At 39.3% G+C, this 25934-nt stretch overlaps 2 protein-coding genes, 1 long non-coding RNA gene and 2 other non-coding genes across 6 annotated transcripts in view; 1 reads left to right on the forward strand and 4 right to left on the reverse strand.

The window, feature by feature from the left end:
• Window positions 1–3977, forward strand: part of Ncoa4 (nuclear receptor coactivator 4) — a 21979-nt gene extending 18002 nt beyond the window's left edge. Inside the window, exons 8-10 of the mRNA XM_048339288.1 lie at window positions 706–1677; window positions 2068–2208; window positions 2510–3977. Coding sequence (XP_048195245.1) covers window positions 706–1677; window positions 2068–2208; window positions 2510–2515 — 1119 coding nt within the window. The 3' untranslated portion in view covers window positions 2516–3977. The remainder of the gene's footprint in view (window positions 1–705; window positions 1678–2067; window positions 2209–2509) is intronic.
• Timm23 (translocase of inner mitochondrial membrane 23) overlaps window positions 3039–25934 on the reverse strand; it is a 25917-nt gene continuing 3021 nt past the window's right edge. The window contains exons 3-7 of one of the 2 annotated variants that reach the window (XM_048339290.1): window positions 20740–20833; window positions 20463–20547; window positions 16047–16105; window positions 13842–13956; window positions 3039–5128 (exon numbers count right to left, since the gene is read on the reverse strand). In XM_048339290.1, coding sequence (XP_048195247.1) covers window positions 5017–5128; window positions 13842–13956; window positions 16047–16105; window positions 20463–20547; window positions 20740–20833 — 465 coding nt within the window. In that variant the 3' untranslated portion in view covers window positions 3039–5016. Of the gene's footprint in view, window positions 5133–13841; window positions 13957–16046; window positions 16106–20462; window positions 20548–20739; window positions 20834–25934 lie in introns of both variants that reach the window. The other variant, XM_048339289.1, reaches the window with a different exon arrangement.
• On the reverse strand, window positions 8060–13841 carry LOC125346592. The gene is made up of 2 exons (XR_007209974.1): window positions 13721–13841; window positions 8060–9108 (listed from the first exon to the last, which is right to left on the reverse strand). It is a non-coding gene; the product is annotated as an uncharacterized LOC125346592 (long non-coding RNA).
• Window positions 14912–15019, reverse strand: LOC125347389. The gene has a single exon (XR_007210178.1). It is a non-coding gene; the product is annotated as a U6 spliceosomal RNA (small nuclear RNA).
• Window positions 16782–16983, reverse strand: LOC125347421. The gene has a single exon (XR_007210203.1). It is a non-coding gene; the product is annotated as a small nucleolar RNA SNORA74 (small nucleolar RNA).

A 25934-nucleotide genomic window follows, 5' to 3' on the forward strand; every position in this document is an offset into this window, starting at 1 on the left:
TAAACATTTAGAAGCTACTTATGCCCAGTCTTATTTCCTTAAGAGTAAATTGTCAACTGTTTGGCTGGATTCACCGTGCCAATTTTGCTATGAAGTCTGTAACATTTGATAGTCTAGCAGATATTTGCCATTAAACCTAACAATAATCATTTATAAGATGTTTCTTCTCTGAACTTGACATACTTTTGCTTTTGAATCTTTTGAATTTCTGAAGCATGAGTTCTTTGTTTCTTATAACTGTTCAATGACTTGTCAAATCTGTTTATAAAGACATTATGTGGGGCTGGGGATATGGCCTAGTGGCAAGAGTGCTTGCCTCTTATACATGAAGCCCTCGTTTCGATTCCCCAGCACCACATACACAGAAAATGGCCAGAAGTGGCGCTGCGGCTCAAGTGGCAGAGTGCTAGCCTTGAGCAAAAAGAAGCCAGGGACAGTGCTCAGGCCCTGAGTCCAATGCCCAGGACTGGCAAAAAAAAAAAAAGACATTATGTGGAGATGCTAGCCGTTTCCCGATTTTGTCAAGTAAGCTACAACAAACACTTAGCTTTCATTTGTACTTGAAAACTTACATATAGTTTAATAATCAAAAGAGAAATCTCTTGCCTCTTGGCGTTACACCCTTGAGACTACTGAGCAGTTAGTGTGTAGACAATGGCAGTCATAATTACTCTGGCAGACTAATCCTGTGTTCATCTTACACAGACTTCTGCCAGAGCCTGCAGTTTCTTCAGTAATATTTGGGGTAACTTGAAGGGCTTAGAAAACTGGCTCCTTAAGAGTCAGCAACAAGAAGTTCCTGGAAAGCCAAATTCCCAGAAGTGTAACAGCCATTCCATCACTGAAGTTGAAAAGACTGAAGATCTACAGCTCCCTAATGAAGATGAGATAGACCTGTCAGATTGGCTGGTGACTCCTCAGGAACCCTGCAAGCTCGAGAAACCTGAGAATGGCAGCCATGAAACCAATGAAAAGATTAAGCTCCTGTTCCAGGTGTTCCAGGAGCCCTACAGTGTGAGTGATTGGCTTGTCAAGCCTGAGCCTGACTCCTGTACCAACTGTCAGGGTAACCAACCCAAAGGTGTGGAGATTGAAAACCTGGGCAATCTGAAGTGCCTGAATGACCACTTGGAGACTAAGAAGGCACTGTTCACCTTGAGCAGTACTGAGAACTGGCTTGTCCAGAGCCATCAGGATGTATATAAAGTGGAGGAAGTATGCAAAGCCAATGAGCCCTGTACAAGCTTTGCAGAGTGTGTGTGTGATGAGAATTGTGAGAAGGAAGCTCTGTGTAGATGGCTTCTAAAGAAAGAAGGGAAGGATAAAAATGGAATGCCTGTGGAAACCAGACCTGAGCCTGGCAATCACCAAGAATCCCTGAATGTGTGGCTCTGTCCTTCCAGGAAAGAAATAACTGAACAAGCTAAGGCACCCAGAGCTCTCGCTCCTGCTCGAGTTTCTGATTCCTTCCAAGTCATATGGAATAGTTCCTTATCTAAGTGGCTCACCAGGCCTAGTGCTGAGGATACAGCTGGCAAGCAGAAGCTTCAGAGCACTGTGACTGCTTCCTGGCGCCCCTTTAACACTGCTGATTGGGTCTTGCCAGCCAAGAAGGTGGGAAATCTTAGCCAGTTATCTACAGGAGAGGACAAGTGGCTACTTCGAAAGAAGGCCCAGGTGAGCACATCAAAATTGGCTCTGGTTAATTTTTTTTTTAAACTTTCTTAAATCCAAACTTTGCAAACAGGCCAAATCCTTAAATATGTAACATGCTTAATTTGTCAGAGGTAGTAATTTTGGTACTAGGCTACAAATATTAAAATTGAACTACTGATGCACTTCTCAGCCCTCCTACCCCTACCTTCATACAAACAAAAAGGCTTGTTTTGCTGCTATCCACATTAAAGACTTCAGGTACAAATAAACAATTATTGCCTTTGCTGTTGGTTATCTGAAAGACTAATATATGCTTTATCCTTTATGCAAACTATTTGGGAGGGTAATTTAGGCTAGTCTCATCTGTCTAGCTGTCATGAAGCAACCCATCCTTTTTTTGTTTTTGTGCAGGAAGTATTTCTTAACTCACCCTTACAAGAGGAACGTAACTTTCCCCCAGATTGTTATAGTCTTCCAGCAGTTTGTGATCTCTTCACCTGTATGCAGCTTAAAGTCGATAAAGAAAAGTGGTTATATCGAACTCCTCTACAGGTGAGTAGAGTGCCACCACTGCATTAGATTGTAGTTTCGTTCCACATATTAAGTCAGGCTTAATACAGGTGTATTACTATTAATTGTATATGTAGGTAGAAGGAGCCCTAAAAATTCCTAACACTTAAGGACTTAACTTTCTAACTATGCATATATTAAAGTGACTTTTCAAGATGTAACTTCCAGATCCTGGGTAGATTGTAATTCTAGTAGCTTGCTGAGAAATGAGTCACTTTTAAGGTGGGGAGAATTTCTCTAGTGAGGTGACTTATCTGTGGGCTTGTCATTTTCTTTTAAACAGATGTGAAGGAATGGAATGTGAAAGCCAAACAGCTTTTCTGCAGATTATCACACATCCATGAGTTGAATGACTGAGTTTGCCAAATCATTGTATTTCTAGGTCTGATCAATGAGCTTAGGTCTTTTTCTGTCTGATTTTAATCTAGTAAAGTCACCTAATTATGAGTTGCTTTATAAAAGAAAGGTTGATGCTGAGGTGAGTCTTTCTTTTCCCTTAGTTCACCCCCCCCCCCAAAAAAAAAGTGTCTTGGTGGGCAGGTTTTCACCAGCTGCCACAGCTCTTCAGATCGGGTGGTTACTAGAACAACAAAATATTGTAATTTTAGAAGTGAAGTATTTTATAATCAAGGTGTGCTAATGTCTCCTAAAGCCAGTAAATTTCTCAAACCTTTTGATTGCCCTTTAGATGCTTCTTTTGCTACAGGCTTTCTTCTAGTGGTCCAAAAACAAGTGATTATTCCGTTCAATTAACTTATAGAGTATTTCACACAAGTAATTAACCTTGTCAATTTAGGTTTTTTTTTTTAAAAATCAAACTGTGTTATAGTAATCTTGGCAATTTTTGACACTAACTACCAGACATTTTAGCCTACATCTTATTTCTGTCATTTTTCTTCATTATTTGAAATGCAGTTACTGCAGATTTTGCCTTTTTTCCTTTCTCTGAATGTTATTAAAGTATTCATTGAGCTGTTTGAGGACTCTTATTTCAGAACCATTTTCAAGGTAGTCTTGGCCTCTGTAACAATCTACAGACCTTCAGGCTTTAAAGAGCCCCATCACTTAAGAGAAAAAGGTGAGACTTGGGAAAGGTAGTACTTGAATCATTCATTACCCTAAGATTACTGGTGCATCTTGTGTCTTAAGCTTGACACCTGGTGCTTTTAACTGGGGATGAAATTGATGTCCTATCACTGCAAGAAAGTGTTCCTGAACCTCCCAAATAGTACTGTGAGTAGGCTGTTTTAAACACTTGTGCCTTGGGGGTGCTTACTGAAAGTTTGTGAAAACTGTTGACATTTTATCAATATCCTTAAGTTTCTCTGTAGAAGTGGGATTTATGTTTAAAAGTTCTCTAGGATAATAAGATCTTAGCTGCCTTTTGGGCTTTGAAACTACCAGACTTCTTGACTGCCTATGTTGTTGGAAATACTTCAGCGAAACAATTGACTCTGCCATACAGCTTCACTACAACTCTTGGAACCACAGTTATAAAGACCTCTTATTTTCATCTGCCCCTCCAATACCATTGAGAATTTTAATAATAAATAACAATAAAGGTGGGTTCAAGTCAACTTGAGTCTTTCCAGCATGTTAGGTTGCAGAAAAATTTTGTGGTTTCTCTTTTGAGGTGTAACACTGCATTTTACATTGTTAAAATGTAATTTACATTAATGCTGACAAGTATGTGAAACATTCTTTTGTATTGATGCATTTTATACCTCTCCATTAAAAAAGCATAACAGGCAAACCATGGTTGTATGTGTGTTATTTACAAAACCAAGACCTTGTTTATGTGTGATAACCTTTGGTTAGAATATAGCCAAGAAACAACTTGCACATATAAATGTGTATATTCTCTATCAGTATAATTTATGAATCTTAAGTTAGCAAAGTACAATTACTTCCATCTCAACCTTCTCCCCTCAAACTCACTCAAATCTATTTTAAACTTATGGGGCTTAACACCATAAATGTCACCATTTTTGCTGAATTTTCTTATGTGCTTATTAGTAAAAGCCCATGTCATCTTATGGATGGATAAGAAACTCTGAAATCAAATGGCTTGCCTTTAGCTTTACAAGTTTTTCTAAAAAACAAAACAAAACTATAGCTCCCACGTATTCCCAGAAATGAGTAAATTACTGTCTACAGGATGACAAAACTTGACTATCGGACAGAAAGTTTAGTTTGCTCCAAAAATGATTAACCTGAACTAGCTTGAGGTTGAGGTCTATTGGAGAAAAACCTCACACTAGTTAAGGGCAGCATTAACCCTTCAATTCAGTATAAACATGGAAAATAGAACTGGTTTAGGCAAGAAAAAAAATAAGCCAAGAGTAACCTTTAAATTTCATCTTATATCTAAGGAAGATGTTTTTTAAACAGAGCTACCAACTGTTTAGATTGGAGTTATGACTGGTTCTATTCTCTCCTTTTATTTGGAACATGGGCAGCATTACAGTTTCAGATCATTAAACACACTTGGTGATAAAATATTGACAATGAGCAATGGTTGTGGTTTCCCAGAGGGTAAGAAGAGAGGACAGGTCCAAGATCATCTCCAAAGGAGAACCACAATACCCAGTGAGCTACCAAAGGTTTTCGCTTCAACTCATTAAGGGCAAGGAGTACCGGTCCTGGCCAACTATCTATGATCTTCACCACAGCAAGTCACAACCTCCAATTTTTCAAAGTAGTTGTAGATAGAAGAGGGCAATTAACTTCAGACTGACTTAATTCATCTGAAAGACTGAATGTCCTCCATTCATGAGGTGGCAAAAATGTTCAGAGTGACTGTTGAAGCACAGATCCTTTCATGTGCTCCCAGTTGTTATACAGTGCATAGAGGCTGGTAAGTGTAAGTCCTGCCAGTCCGCCTCGTGCTACTCCTCGAAGGCCACCTGGGGAGAAAAGGAAAAGAAAATGAATAAACTCTCAAGTTTGCTCAAGGCTAGTGCTGTACCTTGTTGAGTCACAATGCCATTTCTGGTAGTTAATTGGAGATAAGAGTCATGGACTTTCCTGCCCAGGCTAGCTTTGAAGCATGGTCCTCTGATCTTAGCCTCCTGAGTAGCTAGGATTACAGATGTGAGCCACCAGTGCCTGGCTTAAACAGCTGTACACTACACAGTATCCCAGCATCAAAATTAGGGTAAGATGGAAAGACATTGTGGAGAAAACTATGGATTAAAAAATATTCTGCCTTTCTAGCAGAGATGACCACCTCCTGAGAACATGCCTTTTGCAAAGGATCTCCTGCATCCTTTTCCTGAAGAGGAGAGGAGGAAATACAAGAAGCTCCGGGTGCTATAAAATCACAACAGTCTTTAGCCATGCACAGAGTAGTTTTAGGAGGAAAAGTGAGGCTTACAGAAGCATGTTCGTCAGAAGGAAACAGCACTAAAAGCACTGTGAAGCAAGATGAGTGAGAAACTGTCCTAATAAACACATTTTGGATAAAGTCCAGGAGATAAATCCCCTAAACTACTTAATTTAAATAGATTTTTATAATTTCATATTCATACTACCCCAACTTGTTTGTAACTACAAGAATCAGGATTAATGTGATTTCTATTCATTTAAACTTGTGACTGCAGCTGTAATGGATAACATTACTGTTACTATTTTATTTAACCAGATCAGTCATTTTCCCTTTTTTTTGGTCTGAGAATGGGATTTGAATTGGTACTTGATGCTTTTTCACTCATTGGCTAGCTAGCACTGTACCGAGTCAGGCCTCCAACCCCTCACTTGCTTTTTTTTTTTTTTTGGTTGGTTGTGGGGCTTGAACTCTAGGCCTGGGTGCTGAGTTCAAGCCCCAGGACTGGCAAAAAACAAAACAAAACTCAAGAATTAGACTTTCCTGAGCTTGGACTCAGGGCTGAGCACTGTCCCTGGCTTCTTTTTGCTCAAGGCTAGCACTCAACCTCTTGAGCCACAGCGCCACTTCCAGCTCTTTCTGTTTATGTGGTGCTGAGAGACTGAACCCAGGGCTTCCTGCATGCCACATTCCCAGCCCAAAGAATTAGACTTTTAACAACTGCTGTTAACTTTTTTCAAGTGGAAAAATAAGGAAGCTATACAGAAATTTCTTAGCACAAAATGCCTGTGGCTAATGGTACTGTTGGTCCTAGTTTCTCTTTATATGGTGAGAAACTAATCTAAGAAACTCTAAGAAGCTTCCCAAAGGACCTTAAAAAATGGAATACTCTCCTGCAGCTCCACAAAGAAGTATGGCTGGGAAACTTCACGTAACCTGTACTGAGTCTACAGAGCTTTTGTTGTGTTAGTTAGGAGGGAAAAAGTGAGGTGGAGCTATGGCAGTTATCTCACTAGAAACCTTTGGGAACCATGCCAGCCAATTCTGTGAATTTCAGTGAGTTGCTGTTAAAACACTTCAAAAGGAACATTTCTGCAATGAGTGTCCACCAGATGGCTTCAGCTGATACATTAATGGGCCACTCCCTGCAAGAATCTCTTCTGATGATGATTTCTAATAGTTGACTTGCTTCTAGTTAGGTTCCTCTTGTGAAATACCACAACTATCTCTCTAATTTTTCCTTCTCTTTGCTCCCTTCTTCCTCTTCTTTCCTCCTTTTCTTTCAGCAGTACAGGGGATTACACTCAGAGCCGTACACTAACTAGGCATGCACTCTACCATTTGTGCCCCACCCCTAATCCTGCCACAACTATCTCCCTTAAACAGACTCAAACTGCAGACATCAACAGCAGTCAAGTGTGTAGGAAGGGGATCAAAACATTACGAAAATGTCCCACAAATCAAAGTAAATAGGAGATATCTCCTTGACATTTGTCCATATTGTTTGTCACCTTGCTGACTCTAAAACACAGCAGTTGAATCTGAAGCTTATTTAATGTGCATGGAAGTTTTAAAAAATTATAAAATACTGTGTACTCACATCACAGGTAAACTTAAGGGCTGGGAATATGGCCTAGTGGTAAAGCGCTCGTCTTGTATACATGAAGCCCTGGGTTCGATTCCTCAACACCACATATATAGAAAAGGCCAGAAGTGGCGCTGTGGCTCAAGTGGCAGAGTGCTAGCCTTGAGCAAAAAGAAGCCAGGGACAGTACTCAGGCCCTAAGTCCAAGCCCCAGGACTGGCAACAAACAAACAAACAGGTAAACTTAAAATAATCTCAGCTTCGTAAGGTTAAATGTTGTATCTTGGACTAGTATGCTGAGAAATGGCTGTAGGACTGAAAATGATACTTACACAAAATCCTAAGGTGGGAAAAAATAAACAGGCATGGGAGAAGAAGTGTTAAAGGTATCTGTGGCTTAGTTATTAGATCTAAACTTTGGATGTATTAAAGGTTCTCTTAATCAGGCAGCAAAATGTACTACTATAAATTACTCAACTTTACTCTGAACCCACACAACAAAGGCCGAGGTACCCTAACCAATGTTAGTAGAAAAATGACAGAGGCAGAACTGAAAACTCAATACTCTCTTGCAGACACTTTCCTACAAACATTCAACTTCACAGGAACTTCTAGACCCCTACAAACACAAAGGACTTGAAGCTACTCGGGCAGAGACTGCGTTTGATTTTATCCCCAGCCATGATTAACTAATTAAAAAAAATTAACCAACAAGATTAGCTTGGCACCAATAGCTCACACCTGCGATCCAAGCAGAAGAGTCCCCATTGAGACTCTTATCTCCAATTAATCACTCACAAACGAAGTGGAGTGGTGGCTCAAAGTGGCAGAGCATTAGCTTTGAGCAAAAGAGCTCAGGTATAGTACCTAGGCCTTGTTCAAGCCCCATAACTCCCCCCCCCCCAAGACTACCCATTAGCTTGTTTTATTTTTTGCTGTTACTGGGGTTTGAACTCAGGGCCTCATGTTGTTAGGAAGGCAGTACCGCTGGAACACACCCAAAGCCCTCACCCATTTCTTCCAATTGTTCCTTTGAGTTTCCTAAGAACAGAGTTTCTGTTTGTTTGAGAAATTTCAGACTAGTTCTCAGGTTTACTGGTGTACACTGTCTCCTACAAATAACTGATTCCCCAGAAAGCTATTTTCTAATAAAAATAAAAGCTTCGTTCAAACCAATGAAATCAGTTGCTTCCTTTTAAAGGTTAGATAGAAAAAAGGTAACTCCATCAAGGAGACAGCAAGCACATGTAGTACGTGATTTACTGGGCACATAGCTAATCCTTACCCATAGTACCCCTTTAACACACACCAGCAAAATTGTAAGTGATAACTCTTTCCAAGGTTCCCAATTGTCAATCTGTTAGAAAAGCTTAAAGGCTTGCTCTAGGTTTTCTGCAAAGAAACAACTATGCCCTACGAAGCAGAGGAAGTAGATTAGCAAATATACTTGCTTTGAACAGAAAGGCCAATCTCTATGAAGCAAAACAAAGATGTTTAGTTTTACCTATCTTGGATCCTTACACAACTTTTCCAGAGAACAGAACAAGCATTAAGTTACTTTTCTAAGTATGAGAAAATGAGGCCCAAAAGAAATATTTAATTGCCATGTTTCTTACATATAGAACTAATGACAGTACTTACCCATTAGAGTGACAATTTCTTGAGAGATAAGCAAATATTAAACAGTACCAATAGTAAATATTTCAGACTTTGAGGTCAAAGGTCATTAGTTAGGCGGTACCTTGCATTGCACTTGCTAGACAAGTGCTGGAGGTAATTATATAACCATTTAAAATATTCTTAAAAGGGCATTCTTAGCTGTCAGACAGTGAACACATAAGTTGCTATACACAGAAGTTGGTGGACTCTCCTTTAGAAGAAAAGCTTTGACTTTGGTACTGAGCTGGCTACTGAATACCTTTTTTTTTTTTTGCCAGTCCTGGGGCTTGAACTCAGGGCCTGAGCACTGTCCCTGGCTTCTTTTTGCTCCTTGCTTCTTTTTGCTCAAGGCCAGCACTCTACCACTTGAGGTACAGTGCCACTTCTGGCTTTTTCTATATATGTGGTGCTGAGGAATCAAACCCAGGGCTTCATGTATACGAGGCAAGCACTCTACCATGAGGCCACATTCCCAGCCTGTCAAGGTATTAACATTTTGTATGTATGACTTGCTCAAATAACTTGGCCCTAAGCAATTTACTGTTCAGTACAAAATTGTATCTTACTATGGTGTTTCTGGGAGGCCTCAGTAAGTTGTTAGCTTAACAGAGACAGATAAGGTAGCATGTGAGGCAAATGTCCAGAAAGAGCACTCTAAGAAAAGTACCAGAGGCCCTGAAGGGTAAGATAAAAGCAATGGGAAGAAAAATCTGGACCCCCTCAAGATGACAGGGGAGCACATACTGCAGAAGAGGGAATATATCAGGCCACTGTGAAAAACAGGGATTACATGGACTTTGTGGCTAGTTCTTATCTGCTAAGCACCTGGATTTCTCCTTAGTCTAATAAGCCTGAAAGTATCCATTATAACTTCTAGAGATTTAAGTGCTCAACCCTCTTGAGTTCATGACCTTTCTAAGACTTGCATAAGATCCTCATAGTCATTTAGCACACCACAGCACTGCAATTGCTCAACCGACTAAGCATCACTGGCAAAAAATGGAAACTATATCAAGAGTGAAAAGCCAATAGCTGAGTTTGCCTGAAAAAGCCTGTAAGGGACATACATGGCAGTAATGAGTAAGTCCAGAATGCCTAGATATTGTATAGTTCAAAGTCATGCACACTGCTTCCACACAAGGAAAGGGAGACGTTATGGGGGAAAAGAGAGTAAGAGAGAAATAGAGTGATCCACTGAACTTATAACCCATCTTTTCCCCTTACCATCTCTTCATTTCATCAACATGCCTGCATTCCGCAGGCTGAGGCCCACCATAAATCCTAACTTTCCTAGTAGTGCTTTTCTTTGACCATTTTGACTTTAGACTTCAACCCTCAAACTGCCTTATCTACCTACTGTTCCTTGCTAAATCAACAAGGGCGATTCCAGTACACCATGTCCTGAAACCTCTGATGACCTCTCACCCTTGTCTCCCATGCTTCAAACCTATACGTTCCTCCTATACTTTTCACCTATATATTCCTCATGAGTATCAAGGAAACAGTAACAAGTAAAATTCAGTCCATCCTTCAGGCTCAGCTATTATTACCCTTTCTTCTTTTTCTAATTTCCCCATCTTAGCAATAATTTGACATGGGGATAGAAATGGGTTTTGGAAGCTGGGCGCTGGTGGCCCATTCCTGTAATCCTAGCTACTCAAGAGGCAGAGATCTGAGGATCACGGTTCAAAGCCAGCCTGGGCAGGAAAGTCCATGAGACTCTCCAATTAATGACCAGAAAACCAGAAGTGGCACTGTGGCTCAAGTGGTAGAGTGCTAGCCTTGAGCTGAAGAGCTCGGGGACAGCACCCAGGCTGAGTTCAAGCCCCATGACTGACCAAAAAAAAAAAAAGGCTTTTGGAGTTATGGTAGTGACTTCAAAAAGGTGACCTTTATTCCGTTTTCTTCACAGACTTGTCAATAAGATGTGTAAAAGGCAAGTCTTCTTTTTTTTTTTTTTGGCTAGTCCTGGGGCTTGGACTCAGGGCCTGAGAACTGTCCCTGGCTTCTTCTTGCTCAAGGCTAGCACTCTGCCACTTGAGCCACAGCTCCACTTCTGGCCATTTTCTGTATATGTGGTGCTGGGGAATCGAACCCAGGGCCTCATGTATACAAGGCAAGCACTCTTGCCACTAGGCCGTATCCCCAGCCCCCAAGGCAAGACTTCTTTTCTTCTACCAAGTACGTTTTGTACAGTTCTAACAAGAACTTAATAGTTTTCCTAATGAGAAGTCAATAGGCAGTATCTAAGGTTCAAAAATAATAATAAAGAAACAATATGATAGGACTCGAAGTCAGTATCTGCCATCTTCACTCACTGGCTGTCATCTCTATCACCTGAGAAAAAGTGGTAGATATTGAGTTCAAGTCTTGATCTCAGAATTAAGAAAAAAAAAAAAAAAAAAAAAAAAGAAGACATGAAGGTAAAGAGTGAAGAATGCCAATTTCTTTGGGAACAGGGAATTAATTAGCTAATAGTAAGATGATGAATGCAAGACTACATAACTGAACTCTTAAATTTTAGGACAAGGTAAGACTTACGATGAAAATGGTATTCACTTATTTTGAATAAAAATTTAAAAAATGAGAAAAGTTGTATCAATGTGATAAAAAGTTGAATTAGGCACTAGGCTTTAGTTCTTTTTTATCCTTTTTTTTTTTTGCCGGTCCTGGGGCCTCAGCACTGTCTCTGGCTTCTTCTTCTTTTTTTTTTTTTTGGCCAGTCCTAGGCCGTGAACTCAGGGCCTGAGCACTGTCCCTGGCTTCTTTTTTGCTCAAGGCTAGCACTCTGCCACTTGAGCCACAGCGCCACTTCTGGCCATTTTCTGTATATGTGGTGCTGGGGAATTGAACCCAGGGCCTCAAGTATACGAGGCAAGCTCTCTTGCCACTAGGCCATATTCCCAGCCCTCTGGCTTCTTTTTGCTCAAGGCTAGCACTCTGCCAACTTGAGCCACAGTGCCACTTCTGGCCTTTTCTATATATGTGGTACTGAGGATTTGAATCTAGGACTTCATGTATATAAGGTATATAAGTATATAAACACTCTTGCCACTAGGCCATATTCCCAGGCCCTGAGCTTTAGTTTTCAGTGCATGTATAGATGAATGAATGCAGACACACATACATGCAACAATAAAGTGTAGTATTATTTGGACACTTTTTTTTTTTTGCTAGTCCTGGGGCTTGAACTCAGGGCCTGAGCACTGTCCGTGAGCTTCTTTTGCTTAAGGCTAGCACTCTACCACTTGAGCTACAGTGTTACTTCTGGCTTTTTCTATATATGTGGTGCTGAGGAATCAAACCCAGGGCTTCACGTATGCAAGCAAGCACTCTACCACTAAGCCACATTTCTAGCCCTGGACATTCACTTTTAAATTAGTAAATACTTTAACAGAAGAATATAATTGTACCCTTGATAGCAACATAATGTTCATCTTCTGGTAGAGTAAGATTCTCTTGGGCATAATAAGCTCTAAATTGACCTGGGGTTTTGACACTGTGTCTTGTGATAGTTTTTAGTACAATGTTCTCACAGGTCAGACTACTACAGATTATTACTTGCTGAAAAACCTGTAATTTCAAATATTTCATTACTTATGAAGCAAAATGAATGGAAAAATACTCTCCAATGAGCTATACTTACAGCAAATCATATTTTAAAGCAAACAACCAACAATCTGAAAGAATTGAAAGGAGGTTCACAAGCAGGTATCTGACATGTTGGCTAGTATTCCCAATAGCTAACACAGAGAAGCAACTTTTTCTATCACTATTTGATAAACAGTTATGGAATGTGGAAGATCTGCTGGCCTCAAGGAAAAAGTAGCTGGATGTGATGATGTATGTCTGTAACTCCAGCTATGTGGGAGGTGGAAGGATCCATAGTTGGAGACTGACCTCAGACAAAAGCACAAGACAATACATGAAAAGTAAAGCACAACCAGCTAGTGTGTGGCTCAAGTGGCAGAGTAAGTGCAAGGCTCTGAGCTCCATGTACAGTACCTCAACCTTGCCTCAAGAGTATGACCCAGCCTTTAAAAAAGGATATTCCAAACACTCTATAATATGGAAGATATGCAAAGTAAGATAAACCAGGCACCTAAAAGATAATGTATGGTTCCTATGGTAGGTCGTAATGAAAGTAGGTAAATTCAGAGACAGAAGTTGCCAGAAGTTGAGGGGATGGAAACAACCAGGATCTGAGTTAATTAGTGAGCATAGAATATAAAGATGAGGGCTGGGGATATAGCCTAGTGGCAAGAGTGCCTGCCTCGGATACACGAGGCCCTAGGTTCGATTCCCCAGCACCACATATACAGAAAACGGCCAGAAGTGGCGCTGTGGCTCAAGTGGCAGAGTGCTAGCCTTGAGCGGGAAGAAGCCAGGGACAGTGCTCAGGCCCTGAGTCCAAGGCCCAGGACTGGCAAAAAAAAAAAAAAGAAAAAAAAAAAGAATATAAAGATGAAAAGGTTCTGAATACTGGTTGTACAACAATGGAAACTTTTAAAAAACAGTATGGCAAAAAGATGTTAAAATTTATGCTACCTTTTAGTTTACTACAACTAAAAAACAAAGAGGCAGGGCCTAGTGGCATACTTTTACTACTTGGGAAACTGACAGTGAGCTGGAGGCCACTGTGGGATTTTTTGTTGTTGTTCAGTTCTGGGGCGTGAACTCAGGGCCTGAGCACTGTCCCTGGCTTCTTTTTGCTCAAGGCTAGCACTCTGCCACTTGAGCCACTGCGCCACTTCTGGTTTTTTTTCTATATATATGGTGCTGAGGAATCGAGCCCAGGGCTCCATGTATATGAGGCAAATACTCTACCACTAGGCCATATTCCCAGCCTGGCCATTGTGAACTATATAGAGTGCTAAGCTGGCCTAGGCTACCTAGCAAGTCCTTGTCTCAAAACAAATACAAACCCTCTAAAAAAAAAACCCACATTAAAATATACCTAAAAAATTCCCATAACCCTGTCCTTTCCAAGCAACCACAAGATTAGACCAGTATACACTTCAGCTTTATATTCCATAGTAATAGTACCCACCTGTACATTTATACAACATGCCTGTCAAGGTTCCAGCTGCTACTGTGTTCAGGTCATCTTCTGCTCCTCGTGATTTCTCAATAATAACACCAAATGCACTATAGAGCAAAGCTGACAGAAAATACAGGTGATCAGTCACAAAAATACTATGAAAAGTCAGCATGGTACTTATATTTAAATTAAGCTAGACATTTACAGGGCAACTACTGTAACATTGTTTCTAAGATAGCAAAATCTGGCAACAAATAAAATGACCAACAACATTGCATCACCTGGATTAATACAGAAAAGGATTTTCCATATAACCAAATGCTACAGCAACTTAGCTATGCAAAGAAGGATCTGCAAAGACTCAGAATATCAAGAGTAGTTATTTCTGCAAAGTATGAGTCTTAAAAAGAATACTTAAAATGGAAATATTTGTTCTTTGTATTAAATGCTCATATATTTTTAAGAATATAATTTAAAAGAGGGCTGGGAATATGGCCTAGTGGTAAAGTGCTTGCCTCATATACATGAAGCCCAGGGTTCGATTCCCCAGCACCACATATATAGAAAATGGCCAGAAGTGGCGCTGTGGCTCAAGTGGCAGAGTGCTATAGCCTTGAGCAAAAAGAAGCCAGGGCCAGTGCTCAGGGGAGTCTAAGGCCCAGTACTGGCAAAAAAAAGAAAAAAAGTACTCACTACCTGTTGTATGTAACTGTTACTCCTCTGTACATCTCATTGGCAATACATTTTTTTTAAAAAAGAATATAATTTAAAAGAATGCAGCATTTCTCCTAACATTAGCATCATTTATTTTCACCCAAATAAACCTTTCATCTGTACTTTACAGGTCCCTATCAGACATCAATGCATTAAGCCATTTTATCACTTTTCAAAATCACATCTTTACTTGATTCTCCAATATTATATCAAGTTTAGCCTCAGGGCTTAGAATGTGGCTTAGTGGTAGAGTGATCACCTAGCATGCTTGAAGCCCTGGGTTTGATTCCTCAGCACAACATACACAGAAAAAGCCGTAAGTGGGCACTGTGGCTCAAGTGATAGAAGCGCTAGCCTTTTTTTTCCCTCTTTTTTCTTATATGAATTTGCGTGTCATCCTTGTGCAGGGGCCATGCTAATCGTCTCTGTATCGTTCCAATTTTAGTATATGTGCTGCCGAAGCGAGCACGAAACGCTAGCCTTGAACAAAAAGAAGCCAGAGACAGTGCTCAGGCCCTGAGTCCAAGTTCTAGGACTGGCAAAAAAAATAAAATATCCTCTGTAAAGGTATTTTTTATACTTCTATGAAAACTCACTTTCTTCCTCAACTTACTTCACCTGAGTGAGCATGAGCAGAACATCATGACTGACCACATTGCACTGGAAACATACACATTAACTATGGGGTGACTAGCTACCCCGATCTGTACAGACTGTGAGGTTCCCTGGAATGTGGAACTCAAAGTTAAAACTAAGAAAATTGTAGTCAGGCTAGGACTACAGTATAGCAAGGTATAGAAGTCATTAAAGAGGAACAGAGGAGGGTGTGTGTGTATACATGAGCAGCATATGGAAATAGCCACATATCAGAATCCAAAATGCAAACCTAACTTTATGTTGTGAAAATGCATGGCTTCCAAAACAAGGCTAGGATTTCACTATGTCACAAAAAAGGGTTTTTTTAAAAAGACGTGTCTAAATTTCCCCTACTCTGCTACAGTTGAAAAGGTTTCCTGGCATTTATTACATTTATAAAGCACAGAAAGTCTGGATATAAGAGTATATGTGATATAGACAGACCTATTCTACAAGTCATCAAAATCAAAAGAACTGACTATTCATGAACAGGATGTGATAAAAGCATTAGGTATGGCTAAGCACCATTAAATTACCCCATGTTTAGAACTGTGAATGTTTTTTATCTACAAAGAATGTACTCCTATGCTAGCAATTAGGTCTTTGAAATCTACACAGGTAAACTGACCGATGAACAGGCTGTTAGAAAAACACATAAAAGGTCAGGACTTCAGCTAAACTAGCATGTCTTACTATAGGACTTTGAACCTTTCCTAACACCTACAATCCTGTCTTAGATTTCCTTAGTTAAAACATAATTTTTATTTGGTTTCTTGCTTGGCCAGAAGTCAGTGTTTAATGGATTTAAAACAATCAGAAATGGTATTTAAAAGGGAAGTGGCACGGAGATATCTACTTACCCAGAGAACCTAAAGTATTAGCCCAAAGTGCTCCTTGCCTAGTTACCATATTCAAAATCCTATCAGGGAAGAAAGAAAAGAATTTTTATTTAGAACCATTTTTTTTCCATTAAGCTAAAAGAATCCTTACTAATAGCTTTTTAAAGTGACTAGATTCAAGCTCCAATTTTTTTTCTATTTTCAGATACATCTTTAATACCTACTTGGATTTCTATAAGGATGGCTTTTACACTATAAAAATGAGGATTAGGATAACATTTTCTTTTTCTTTTTGCCAGTCTTAGTGCTTGGACTCAGGGCCTGAGCACTGTCCCTGGCTTCTTTTTTTTTTTTTTGCTCAAGGCTAGCACTTGAGCCACAGCGCCACTTCTGGCCATTTTCTGTATATGTGGTGCTGGGGAATTGAACCCAGGGCCTCATGTATATGAGGCAATCACTCTTGCCACTAGGCCATATCCCCAGCCCCATAGGATAACATTTTCAATGACTGAAGAAAATTTATTAAACATAAAATTATTAAATATATAATATAGACACCCCGAATAACAGCCTGAAATATATTTTATAAAATCTAAAGTTGTAACTAGAACAGATAATATTCTTCTTGAGAGGAAATATATTTAGAATAATAGAATCAGAGTGAAGAATACCAAAATATAGAATATAGAATGTAAAGCAGTTCCATTGCAATTAAACAGAGGACAGCTACCAAAGTAGAAAAAGTGGAGAAAATTCTGTGTCTGCTCCCAGACTAGAATTAAGCATCTAAAGCAAATGCTTAGCACACTCTCAAGGAAGCATAGTTCTGCCTTGCACCAGCACCACGGGCCACTAGAACAATGACACAGGCAACTGGATAAAGAAGACAAGAAATTGCTCTCCCAGCAGTGTAACACCATCACAGGAATGGCTGTCCGGACAGCTGACTACTGCTGGAAATGACCAAAGAACTCATTAATAAATGAACTCAAGGTTCTACAGTGACAAAAATGTGTTTCTAAAATATTTAAAAAAATACTAATGTCAGATGAATGTGGTGGTACATGCCTGTAACTCCAGCTTTCAAAAGGCCGAGGCAAGAGAATCAAAAGTTCAAGTTTTATACTCTCTAAAAAAGCACACACACAAAGTATAATATCTATAGTATTTTTCTAATTAATTATGACATATAAGCTGGGCGCTAGTGGCTTATACCTATAATTCTAGCTACTCAGGAGGCTGAGCTGTGAGGATCATGGTTCAAAGCCAGCCCAGGTGGGTGTGAAACTCTTATCTCCAATAAACTACTCAAAAAAGCCTGAAGTAGCATTGTGGCTCTAGTGGAAGGGGGCTCACCTTGAGCAAAAGAAGCTCAGAGACAGCGCCCAGGCCCAGACTTTAAGACCCAGGACTGGAAAAAAGGAAAAAAAAATGCCATGTTTGCTAACATATATTTTTAAAATACTAAAACATCAGATACATAAATATATACACATATACATAATTTTTTCTGGTGCCAGTCCTGGGGCTTGAACTCAGGGTGTAAGCACTGTCCCTGAGCATTTTTTGCTCAAAGCTAACGCTCTACCACTTGAGCCAACAGCTCCACTTCCAGCTTTAATACAGTCACTTAGAGCTAAGTCTCATGGACTTTGCTGCTTGGCCTGGTTTCAAATTGTGATCTTCAGATGGATCTTAGCTTCCTGAGTAGCTAGATTACAAGCATGAGCCACATGCATCTGGCTACTAATATATTTTAAGCTCTGTACCAAGCTTTAATTTTTACTAGATCTATTCATTTTTATTTGAAACATGGCAAACTGGTAAAATTATTCCTAATTTGGCAGGCTACATACTTCCATTGAGTTAGCACTTACCTGTTTGTTCAACAATACAAAACACTAAGTAATGCCACTAGGATATTGAGGTCACTTAAGTCTTCTGTCTTCCTGGTTCTATATCCTATTGCATTTCCACTGCTAAACTCTGTCTCCTTATCCAGGGAGACCAGACTGACTATATGACCTTTTTTTTTTTTTTTTTTTTGCCAGTTGTGGGCCTTGGACTCAGGGCCTGAGCACTGAACCCAGGGCTCCATGTATACGAGGCAAATACTCTTGCCTCTAGGCCATATTCCCAGCCCTATATGACCATTTTTAACTTTAAGAAATCAAGTCTTTGGTGACAATGTTCAACAAGAAATGTACTCCTTACCTGACTTATACAACTGTAGTCCCTCTGTACATCACTTTTATAATAACAATAAAAAATTAAAAATTAAAAAGAAAGGAAGTCTCAGAAGCACCAGCCTTTAACAAAAAAGCTCAGTGACAGTATAAGGCCGAGTTCAAGCCCTAATGCTGCACATATACACAAAGTCTTTTCTAAGACTTTTTATAGCCAAATTCATCACATATTTACACATTCCATTATATTATTTATATAGTATGCTAGTTATGCTGTATTAATAAAAATATTGAGTTTGTTTCAAAATAACAGGAGAGGAAGAACACAATAGTCATGGCAGATATGTTTTTGAAGGTAAGTTATGGTTCATAGGTATTGATTACTATTTTGTCTATTTTTGTAAAGATTCAAAATTCCTAATATAAAAACTAAAAAAAGAATTACTGGAACAAGGGGAAAATGTTAAGAACATAGCATAATAATAAATGATCAAAATGGAGAGACAAAGGATAAAAGACAAACCAAGGCAACAGCATATGTAAATATGTAAACTATATGTAAATATGTAAACTATATGCTGTAAACCAACTGTATAACTCAGAAGAAAATGGGAGGGGGCATGAGGGGGGGAAATGAGGGAGGAGGTATAACAAGTTGGATAAGAAATGTATGCACTGCCTTAGGTATGAAACTGTAACACCTCTGTACATCACTTTGACAATAAATAAATTATAGAAAAATAGAAACAGCTAAAACAATAATAAGTGATCTGGGTTAGTACCACAAGTTTTTAAATTTCCCAGTCTAATTCTAGTACATCTGCTGCCACCTACTGGCTGAACAATCGGTGTGAGGAAAACAGATTTTATTGTCCTAAAACACAATCATGCCAACAAGCAAGACACTCCACCTAAATAAAATATAAAATTGTGCAAAGCTGAGCAATATATTATTTACACAATATCAACAGGGACTGTCATGCTGATTTATTAAACAGTGAACATACTATGTACACTTTCTTACTTTTCTTTATATTATCTTTAAGTAGATGTACAAAGGGGTTTCAATTCAACATGTCAGTTATACATTTAATCAGTATGCCCCCCACTTTACATCATTCTCCCTCAACTTACCACTTTGTTTTAAATTTTTTTTTATTGTTATTATAAAGGTCTATAGAGGAGTTACACTCACATAAGTCAGGTAAAGAGTATATTTCTTTTTGGACAATGTCACTCTCCCTTGCTCTCTTCCAATATTCCCTCCCATCCCCCATCCATAAGTTGCATAGTTCATTTTTAAGTGTCTACTGAGTTCCACTGCTTCATTAGTTCATTCTTCATTTCTCCATTTCTGTGCCCTCTTTTTCCCTCCCAAAGGCAGGTGAATGAACAAACAACAAAAAGAAAAAACAAAACAACAAAGAAAAAATCCTCGTTTGCATTTACTTTCTGATTCTTAATTGTACTTTCAGAATTTTACTGCAAACTTCAAATCTTGAGAAAGGACATTTATCTTCTTTTAGAACAGTCTCTAGAATGGTCTCTGGGTTTTAAGGATTTTGTTTTTGGTTGGTCGTGGAGCTTGGACTCTGGGCCTGGGTTGCTGTCCCTGAGCTCTTCAGCTCAAGGCTAGCACTCTACCACTTGAGCCACTGTGCCACTTCTAGTTTTCTGGTGGTTAATTGGAGATAAGAATCTCAGGGAGTTTCCTGCCTGGGCTGGCTTTGAACCATGATCCTCAGATATCAGCCTCCTAAGTAGCTAGGATTTATAGGCATGAGCCACACTGGTCCCTGGCAGTTTTAAGGATTTTTTTAATCTAAAACTTTTGTGGCTCCTCATTTCTGAATTAGAAAATGAAGTCAAGAAGTTCAGGGAAACATGACAGACCTGGTCATTCTTCTTTGTCCTCACCTATTCCTTTGGCTCTGTCAGCCCTAGAACAATCCAGATTCTCTCTTAACTCAGCCAATTGGAAAGCAGGTCATACAGGCTTGGAGAACGCAACACATGCAGCTGGGAACCTAGGTCAGGATAACACCAGCTGACTGAGGGCACTGACTAGAAAACTACTTTTCAGAGTTTAGATTTGGTAATTTAACTTCTTGGTTCCTTTTATTTTAAAAGCATCTAAAATCTTGAAAGTGCACCAATTCTGTAAACTTTGTAGTTTGAATTGTACCCATCAGACTAACAAAAGAGGTTAGTGTTCAAGCATCCTTACATCAGATAATTACAGAAAACTTACTGTACGTTTCTTGGTTTGGACCAGGCCATGTTTTGGGTTTCCTTCAATCCTAGCCGAAGACCATTCACTGCTCCGAATGCAGCCCCTAGTGAATTATAACAATTCATCCAAATAATACACATTTATCTTTATAAGAAAGCTGTTGTCATTCTTATTTAATGTAAGTACTGACTTTTAAAATTTATTATTGTTTTTACAAAAGATACCTCAAATCAATATTCAAATTTTCATTTTAAGCTATTTGGATAAGGACACTGAAAAAAATTATTATACCCACCTGTCATGCAACATCCTCCAATAGTAAAGAAGGCTAGTTCAAATCTGCCCCGAGTTTTATTGGCTCCAGTAGGTAAAATAAACTCATCTGTGTCCTAAGGGATAGCAATGAAAACCAAGCTAAATGTTCAAGCTAAATGTAAAAAGTATTCTTAAAACAAGCAACCAACCTCCTCCAGTTTCCCTTGAACTCGTGGCCTTATGTTTGTCAGGCAGAAACTATACCCCTTGAGCCACTTTTTAACCTGTTCTATTACTATTATGGTTTTGGCAGTTTGGGGTTTGAACTACAGTCATTGTACTTCGTAGGCAACAATCTTCCTCCTGAGTCACACCTTCAGTCCTAAGTTTTCATGATTTTTTTTTTTTTTTTTTTTTTTGGTGATATGCCATCACTCTCTGCCAGGGCACATGCCTGGTTGCCATCTGTCTAGGTTGGGCTTTTCCTGTATCTAAGATAACAGGCACAAACTACTGAGCTCAGGTCTTTATTGAGAAGGAATCTTGCAAACTGGGCTGGCTTTGAACCACTATCCTTCCAGTCTCAGCCTCCCGAGTAAACTAGGATTTATAGGTGTGAGTCACCATAGCCCTGAATTTAACTTTTCAGAGTAGTTTTTCAATAAACTAAAATCCTAAACTACCTTACTGAACCAAAAATAAAACTATAACAAAAGCATCCAAGAATCCTCCTCTTCTAACTCATAACTTTCTTTCATAATGTTAATCTGATAGATTATAAGCACTCTACCACCGCAAATAATTTTCAAGTGGACATTATAGATGTTGGAAAAATTTAAATTCTCCTTATTTTCCCTACTAGATACTCACTTGGGCAAACAGAAGGAAGATTTATACATTTAATGTAATTAAAAAAAATGTACTAGTGACAACACAAAAGCAGAAGGAAGAAAAACCACAAACAGTGCCTCAGATGAAAACTGCTGCCAAAATAACTATGGTGAGTAAATGGTTAGTTAAGATGTTTCCAATCTTCAAAAGTATGGAAAAAGTGGGGGGGGGGGGAGGTTGGGGGAAAGGGAAGGTAGGAGGAAAATGAGGGAGGGGGTAACATATGACAAGAAATGTACTTACTACCATATGTATGTAACCGTAACCCCTCTGAACAGCACATTGACAATTAAATTTTTTAAAAAGTACAGAAAAGTTGCTGGGCACTGCTGGATCACTATAATCCTAGTTATTCAGGGTGTTGAGAATGAAGTGGTAGAGTGCTAGCCAAAAAAGCTCAGGGTTAGCATCTAGGCCGAGTTCAAGCCCCAAGACTTGAACAACAAAAAGCAGTGAGAAGTATTTTGTAAGCTGTAATGTTTAAGGCTACTGTCTCTATATTCAAACTTTCCATCATTACTTTTAACAGTAGAGACAGTTTAGAAAACTTTTTAAATTCTCAAGTCCCTTAGTATTACAGTGGAAAAGAATAGTATTTCATGAAATAGGAATTCACATTTTATTTCTGAAGAGAATTTTTCTTTTATACCTAATCTTAGTAAGCCCTATCTAGTACTTCAGGATCAGAATTTGGCACTGTATCATAGCTGAATACCAAACTTTAAGTTTGGATTTAACATTTAAGCAAAATACCTTTTTTTTGTAAATTGGAATAAACTATTGGCAGGGGTTACTTTTAAAATAAGGAGTACACAATGCTAAGTTAACATTTACTGAAAAAAAAAAAAAAACCAACAAAAATGGAATACAGCAGATTCCTAAACACTCACTTGATTTATATGAAAAAAAATTAACCCAAACATGCTCTTCCTCTAAAAAACACAAACCAAAACCAGTTAGGGCTGTACCTCATTGAGGTTGTACCTTAATACTGTGCACACATGCACCAATACTTGAGCTTGAGCTCAGGGCCTCATGTTCTTGATAGCTTTTTCCACTCAACAATAGGGCTCTTCCACTTGAGCCTGTCACACCTATATTTCTGGCTTTTTGGTGGTTAATTGGAGATAGAGTCCCATGGAATTTCCATCTCAGGCTGGCTTCAAACTGAGATTCTGATCCTGCCTTCTGAGTAGCTATAATTACAGGTGTGAGGCACCAGTGCCCAAATCAATGAATGCCCAGATGTATACATGCATGCATAAATAAGCAAGTGAAAAAATACATTTTGTGATGTGACTGATGGGATTCAGTAAGTTTTCAAGATTCATTCATGTTGACCCATGTATTAGTAATTCATTCTTTTTTATTGTAAAATCCTAGATATGTCAAATTTTGTTCATCTATTCATGAGCTGATGAATATTTGTTTGCTTCTGCTTTTTGGCTATCATGAATAATGCTACCAACATTCATGTACAACTTGTATGAACATGTTATTTACTTATTTAACTACTTTTTGTGCTGGTTCTAGGGCTTGAACTCAGGGCCTGGGCACTGTCCTTTACTTTTTTCTTCAAGGTTGGAGCTCTACCACTTGAGCCACAGCTCCACTTCCAGCTTGTGGTGGTTAACTGGAAATAAGATTCTCATGGAGTTTCTTTCCTCAGATCTCAGCTTCTTGAGTAGTTAGGATTGCAGGCATGAACCACCAGCCCCCAGCTGAATGTTTTTGATTTCCTTGGTATTTATGTAAGGGTACAACTGTCAGGTCATTTCTATTTTTAACATTTTGAGGAAATGCCAGATTCTTTCCAAAGTATCTGTATCAATTTACATTCCCACTAACAATGTCCTAATTTCTCCATATCCTCAAAGTGGTATTTCATTGTGGTTTTGTGAATTGTATTTTTTTACTCAATGCTACCAAACATTTATATATTTTTATGGAGAATATCTATTTAGACCCATGGATATTTTTTTTTTTTTTTTGGCCAGTCCTGGGCCTTGGACTCAGGGCCTGAGCACTGTCCCTGGCTTCTTCCCGCTCAAGGCTAGCACTCTGCCACTTGAGCCACAGCGCCGCTTCTGGCCGTTTTTTCTGTATATGTGGTGCTGGGGAATCGAACCTAGGGCCTCGTGTATCCGAGGCAGGCACTCTTGCCACTAGGCTATATCCCCAGCCCCATGGATATGTTTTAAGTAGACTGTCTGTTTATAAATGTTTAAGAGTTTTCTAGAGTGACCCAGATCAGGAGGATAGTAGTGTGATGCCTGCCAGGGCAAAAAGTAGACCTTATTTCAGTGACTAAAAAGCTGGATGTGTTTGTCCCAGCTATTCAGGAAGCATAAATCAAAGAACTGCAGTTCAGGCCAGTCTCTTCAAACCCAAGAGCCTACTAGAAAATTAATTAAAGTATAAAGGACTAGAGACCTGGTTTAAGTGGTAGTGCCTGCCTAGCAAATGCAGGGCCCTGATCTCAAAAGACCAGTATCATAAAAAACAAAAAAACTGGGCTGGGATGTAGCTCATGGCAAAGCACTTGACTAGCAAGTGCAATGTTCTAGGTTCGATCCCCAGTGCCAAAAAAGAAAAGACAAAGAAAAGAAAAAACAAAATACTACTGTAGATAAAAAAAATCCTTCATCAGAGCCAGGTCCTGGTGGTCTATGCCCATAGCCTGTAGCCACTCAGGAGGCTGAGATCTGAGGATCCCAATTTGAACCCAGCCCCAGCAGGAAAGTCTGTGAGACTCTCATCTCCAATAATGTACTCAGAAAAGGTCAAAAGTGGCACTGTGGCTCAAACCAAAGTATCCTTGAGCAGAAAAAGCTCAGAGACAGCGCCCAGTTGTGGGGCTTGCACTCAGGGCCTGGGTGATATCACTGACCTTTCTTTTGCTCAAGGCTAGCTAGCACGCTACCACGTTGAGCCATGGTCCTACTTCTGGTTTTAGGGTGGTTAATTGGACATAAAAGTCTCATAGACTTTCCTGCTTGGGCTAGCTTTGAACTACAATCCTCTCATCTCAGCCTCCTAAGTAGCTAGGATTACAGGCATGAGCCATCAGTGTCCAGATTGAAGAAGTTCCTTTCTATCCTTAGTTTGCATGTTTTTGTTTTTTAAATCACGAAGAGATGTTAATCAAATGCTTTTTAATGCATCTACTGAAGGAAATCATCTTACTGTTCTATATTTACTGCTTTATTATATACTGGTATGTTATAGAACATTGATTTTTTTTCAGATGTTAAATCAACTTTGTTCTCCTGAGATATCCAACCATTAATCTTTAAAAGGTTTGACATTTAGCCCAATACCCTATACTGCAAATTGAGCTTTTTTATTAAAAAAACAAAGTTTACTTTCATGGAGATCCTTCTCCCCTTCTCTCCCTGTTTTTCCAATACTATAGCTTGAACTCAGGACTTTGCACAATTATTATTTTCCTCACCATTGGTACTCTACCTTTAGAACCACAGGTCTACTTATAGCTTTTTGCTAGCTAATTGGAGATAAGAATCTTTCAGTTTTGTCTGCCCAGGTTGGCTCTAAACCATGATTCTCAGATGTCAGCTAAGATGATGTGCTGTTCATGCTAGTCCTGGGGCCAGAACTCAGTACTGTCCTTGAACTGTATTCTGCTCTACCACTTTGAGCCAAAGCTCCACTTCCAGTTTTTTGGTAGTTGATTAGAGATTAAGTCTCACAGACTTTCCTGCCCTGGCTGGATTTGAACCAAGATCCCCATCTCAAGCTCCTGATGCCTGGCCTTTTCATTAACTGGCTTTGAATGCAAGTTTTTGAAGAAAGTTAAATGGCTTCAGAGAAAGATGCAAGCCAACTGCCTAGGGTGATTGGAGGGAGACCAGAGATTTAGCACTCTAGAAGCACGTGTCACAGTTCAAGTCAGCTTCAGGAGATTCAGAGGATTTTTTTTTTGGTAGTACTGGGGTTTGAAGTCAGGCCTCCCACTTGCTAGGCTGGTATTCTATCAACCATTTGAGTCAGACTTCTAGCCCTCATTTTTTGCTGGTATACTCTGGAGATGGAATCTAGCATACTTTTCAGCCTAGGCTGGCCTCGAACCACTTGATCCCCCAGATCTCAGCCCCAAGGAGCAAAGATTACAGGGGACATTGATAGCTCCAGGTTTGAACTTTTTTTTTTTTAAAGTTGTCACCAAATTAATAAATTTTTGTTGATGTTGCCAGTCCTGGGCTTGAACTCAGGACCTAGGCAATGTCCCTGAGCTGCTTTTGTTTACGGATCTAGCACTTGGGCCACAGAGCCAATTCTGGCTTTTTAAAATGTTTATGTGTTGCTGGGGAATCGAACCCAGGG

Source organism: Perognathus longimembris, chromosome 2, assembly GCF_023159225.1.
Source record: "Perognathus longimembris pacificus isolate PPM17 chromosome 2, ASM2315922v1, whole genome shotgun sequence".
NCBI lineage: Eukaryota > Metazoa > Chordata > Mammalia > Rodentia > Heteromyidae > Perognathus > Perognathus longimembris.